Source organism: Lactuca saligna, chromosome 6, assembly GCF_052625555.1.
Source record: "Lactuca saligna cultivar CGN05327 chromosome 6, ASM5262555v1, whole genome shotgun sequence".
Lineage (NCBI taxonomy): Eukaryota > Viridiplantae > Streptophyta > Magnoliopsida > Asterales > Asteraceae > Lactuca > Lactuca saligna.
Window position 1 is genome coordinate 13676152 of NC_136422.1, and position 5109 is coordinate 13681260.

At 39.8% G+C, this 5109-nt stretch overlaps 1 protein-coding gene across 1 annotated transcript; it reads left to right on the plus strand.

Annotated features, from left to right (window-relative positions):
• The first annotated feature begins 492 nt into the window (after positions 1 to 492).
• On the plus strand, positions 493 to 4138 carry LOC145000117 (uncharacterized). The gene is made up of 2 exons (XM_078959268.1): positions 493 to 3284; positions 3390 to 4138. The coding sequence occupies exons 1-2, from the start codon at positions 638 to 640 to the stop codon at positions 3836 to 3838; spliced, it is 3096 nt and encodes a 1031-aa protein (XP_078815394.1). The 5' UTR covers positions 493 to 637; the 3' UTR covers positions 3839 to 4138.
• Positions 4139 to 5109: the final 971 nt, after the last annotated feature.

A 5109-nucleotide genomic window follows, 5' to 3' on the forward strand; every position in this document is an offset into this window, starting at 1 on the left:
CACCACCCTTTCCCGCATCAATAATGCGTTATTCCAGCGTTTGAAAAAAGTCCCGCGGCCTCCCCCGCTGTACATTTCGTCCGGCCGTAACAATAATAAAAAAGAACAGAATGAACAGACCAAATGAATGAAAATTCTAAAATACAAACATAAAAAGATAAAATAATCTTTTTAATTTTAATAAAAAACAAATCTAATTTTATTCATTACACGAGGATCCATGGCCAAATCCCTTTGACTCTTACAAGCCAGCCGTGTAAGACCAGAACACCACCAGTTGACTTATGGCGCTGCGCCACCCTACCCCACCCAGTCTTCTAGAGGAAACATGGTTAGCTTCAATTATTATAAATAATAAATCCAATAAAGTTACATGTTTGATTTAAAACTGTACAAGATTTTATTAAGCTACCACTCTGGATTCATCTTTTGTTTCTCTGGAAAGAAGTAAAATTCAGTGGCACAGCCGTATATATAACATTTAACTTCAAGTGCCTTTTTTCAATCATACGACAACAAATCCGCCGCCTCACATATATGTCTAAAACGTCGGCTTGGGATTTAAAAAAATGAAACAAACGTTGTAAAATTTTCCCGGCAACCCAGACCAAAACCGCCGCCGGCGCTTCATCGGAAAATGACGAGACGGCCATCGTTACTATCACCTCCTAAACCCATACATACTCTCTTCTTCTTCCTGTTCATCACAGTGATCGAGTTTTTTGGTGCTAGTTCACAACAGTTCTTGACTTCTGAACGAACGACATTGCTTGACCTCAAGCAACGGTGGGGGAATCCGCCGTCACTGAGTAACTGGAACGCTTCTTCTTCGCCGTGTAAATGGCCAGAAGTTTCCTGCAACGCCGACGGTTCTGTTTTTGTTCTTGATCTTCAGAGCAAGGGGTTGACCGGACCTATCCCCCCGTTCATATGTGACCTACGGAACCTGGAAATTTTGGTTCTCGCTGATAATCTCCTCACCGGAGAGTTCCCTAGAGTTTTGTATAACTGTTCGAAGCTAACTGAAATTGAAATTGCACAGAACGCATTTGTTGGAAGATTGCCGGACGACATTGACAGGTTATCAGGAGTTAAAGTCATTGATCTCGGAGCTAATAACTTCACCGGCGATATACCTCCAGCGATCGGCAATTTGTCCGCGTTAACGTCCTTGCATTTGTATCAGAACCTTTTCAACGGTTCAATCCCGTCGGAAATTGGAAACTTATCTAATCTGCTAACTCTAGGTTTGGCGTATAATGGATTTGCAGCGGCGGAAATACCACCGGAGTTTGGGAAGTTGAGGAATTTGACGTATTTATGGATGCCGCTAACTAATCTGGTCGGAAAAATACCAGAAAGTTTGGGTAATATGACCAGTCTCGAATGGTTGGATCTGAGTTCCAACAATTTGGAAGGTGAAATCCCTTCTGGGTTGTTTCTGCTAAAGAATTTGAGTAAGTTGTATTTGTACAAGAACAAATTATCCGGCAAAATTCCGGAGGTAATCGAGTCTTTAAATTTGACTGAAGTCGATGTCTCCATGAACATGTTGAACGGCTCAATTCCTGAAAATTTTGGCAAATTACAGCAGCTGGAGGTGTTAAATTTGTTCTCAAATCAGTTATCAGGCAACATTCCCACAGGTATTTCTCAAATTCCGGCACTGAAAATCTTCCGATTGTTCAGAAACATTCTCAGTGGGGAGTTACCTCCGGAAATCGGGCATCACTCAAAGCTCGAAGCATTTGAGGTATCTGAGAACAAACTCACCGGAGAGCTACCTGAGAATTTGTGCGGTGGAGGTACTTTGTTTGTGGTGGTTGCTTTCTCCAACAATCTCACCGGAGAAATCCCGAGATCACTCCAGAGCTGTGAGAAGCTTCATACAATCCAACTCTACCACAACAGTTTCACCGGTGAATTTCCTCCAGGAATTTGGACATTATCTAACCTTTCAAGCTTGAGGCTCACTGGGAACTTTCTTTCCGGCGAACTACCGAGTAGAGTACCATGGAATTTATCAAGATTGGAGATTAGTGACAACAAGTTTTCAGGCCGAATTCCGGAAGGCATTTCGTCTTGGACAAAACTGAATGTGTTCAAGGCTAGTAACAACTTGTTTTCAGGTGAAATCCCGATGGCATTCACTAATCTCTCCCAGTTGTCTGTTCTTCTTCTCGATGGGAATTCACTTTCCGGCCAACTTCCATCAGAGATCAAGTCATGGAATTCACTAATCACTTTGCATCTAGCTAGAAACAACCTTTCTGGCCCGATTCCACCAGCCATCGGTTATTTGAAAGGTCTTCTCGATCTTGATTTATCAGAAAACCAATTTTCCGGCCAAATTCCACCACAATTCAGCAGTTTGAGACTCACCACTTTGAATCTTTCTTCCAACAAACTCACCGGAAGAATCCCATTTGCATTCGACAACCTAGCTTACGAGAACAGTTTCTTGAACAACCCCGATCTTTGTGCATCATCCCCAATCTCAAACCTCCATAGCTGTTACACCAAAACCTCACACTCCCAGAAATTCCCCCCCAAAATCATCGCCATGATTATCGTCTTGTCAGCAGTCGCCATACTCGTTGTCATTCTTTGCACGTTGTTCGTGTTCAGACGATACCTCAAGAAGAAACACATTCGAGATCTGACAACATGGAAACTCACCTCATTCCATAAATTGGAATTCACAGAAGCAAACATTTTGTGTTGCTTGACCGAGAACAACCTAATCGGAAGTGGTGGTTCCGGAAAAGTGTACCAGATTGAAATCGGTAGGCGTGGGGAGTATGTTGCAGTGAAGAGGATTTGGAACACTAGAAAACTCGACCAGACTCTCGAGAAAGAGTTCTTATCGGAGGTTCATATATTAGGTTCAATTCGTCATTCCAACATAGTCAAATTGCTATGTTGTATTTCCAGTGAGGATTCTAAGCTTCTTGTTTATGAGTACATGGAGAATCTAAGTCTTGATAAGTGGTTACATGGGAAGAAAAATAAACCGCAGCGTGGGCTGGTTCACCCCACGGCCTTGGACTGGCCCATGAGGTTGCAGATCGCCATTGGAGCTGCTCAAGGGCTCTGCTATATGCACCACGACTGTTCTCCGGCGATCATACACAGAGATGTGAAGTCAAGCAATATTTTGTTAGACTCCGATTTCAAAGCAAGGATAGCCGATTTTGGATTGGCAAAGGTTTTGACCAAGCCGAAGCCAGGTCAAGCCAACACCTTGTCTGCTATAGCTGGCTCGTTTGGTTACATTCCACCTGGTAAGAACTAACAACACTTTGACTTCAAAAATTCAACCTATTATTTAAATTTAAACAAGATATAGATAAATTATATCCTGAACAGTTTTTACTGATTGATTGCAGAGTATGCTTACTCAACAACTGTAAATGAGAGGGTAGACGTATACAGCTTCGGTGTAGTGCTACTAGAACTGGTAACCGGAAAAGAACCACACGAAGGAGATGGGGATATGAATCTAGCAGAATGGGCATGGAGGTATTTCAGCGAAGAGAACTCCATTGTTGAAGCTTTGGACCCAGAAATCAAACAGGCTAATAGTTTCATGGAAGAAATCAGCCTAGTGTTCAAACTAGGGCTCATTTGCACAAGCACCTTGCCTTCAAGTCGACCAACAATGAAAGAAGTACTTGAGATTCTTCGAAGATGTAATCCGTTAAGTGAAGATCGGAAAGTTGGAGAAGAGTTTGATGTTGCGCCGCTTCTTAGGAGAGAAAGTTATCTTTCTAATTACCGACGTGGCGCCAATAAGGTGTTGAATGAAAGTATCGATATATTCGATGGTAGATTGTAAAGGTTTGATGGTGATATATAATAGTAAGTTTTATGTCATATGTTGATGTTTCATGTGATTATATAGCAGCAATAAAACTTTGTTTTTTGTTAGATTGAATATAATAATACCTGTATTCAAGTTCAGGTTTTTAGCTAAAAAAAAGTGATTCTTTTACATACACCTTTTCTTAGCATCGTGTGTCGACGTATGGAATAGGTTACGTACATAATTGGCTAGTGTTTTTGATGTATTGTTTGTGTGGTTTGAGATACTTTCTTGTAATATGTTTTGTAATAATAAAGGTTAATGCTTCCATTCTTTTGTCTGGCATACATGCTTTCTTACATACCGCCAAGGGGCGGAACACAGGACGTAAAACTATAGGGGCCGGAACATTATTATTTTTTTTTTGTTTACAAACCATGAGGAGTTTAATGTTAAGAAATATTTTTATATATAAAAATTACGTTTAAAATAATTAAAAATTCAATATATTGAACAAACTCTAGCTGCAATGTATTTAAATATCACCATAATTGACGTGTATTATGAAAATAAAAACTAATAACATTAACATTCACAAAGTAATTTAGATAAAACAATTAGGTTAAAAGCATACAACACACACTTCGAACAATTTAGGAGGTGGACAGCGGAGAAAACTAAAAAAAATGGGCAAGAATATAATCCAAGCGGTGGCAGGCTGAGAGAAAAAGAACTAACTGTAATGAGTAAAGTGTGGACTAAAGAAATACAATCATTACGGTTCACAATAGATCGACGGGTAGTGGAAACGATGATGAGCGGAGAGCCAGCGTAGCTCTCCGATGTCCGTTGCTTATTCAATTTTCTCAATATCTCATATTTTACGATTTTATCAATTCGATTTCAAGTTTTTCACCGGGTAGCAGTGGAATTTATACCTAAACTTTTTTTTTTTGTATAATTTCTACTATCTCATGACACACCTTCCTTTATTTTTGGAATTTTTGGAATTTCTACTGCTATATTCTAGGATTAAAGAATCCATAGGATTCGTTTTCCATTTTTTACCCCATGAATTTGGGCTAAAATTAAAACTATATTTTGTTTAAATACAATCTTCTTTTTTAATTTGAGGTGTAATTTGTCATTTTAATTGATCGATTGATCAAGTTAATTCTTGAAAAAATTGTAGTTATGGTTACTAGGCTCAAAAGCACGGGGGCCATGGCCCCCTAGCCCCTTAAGCCCTCTCCCACCGAGTATATGGAATGCTACACTTGTATTTATGTGTGTATCAAAGTTGC

Bases quoted from the DNA above. Each gene is read 5' to 3' on its own strand.
- LOC145000117 (XM_078959268.1), top strand. From the start codon at position 638: ATGACGAGACGGCCATCGTTACTATCACCTCCTAAACCCATACATACT. The intron at 3,285-3,389 runs GTAAGAACTAAC...GATTGATTGCAG, and splicing joins GTTTGGTTACATTCCACCTG to AGTATGCTTACTCAACAACT.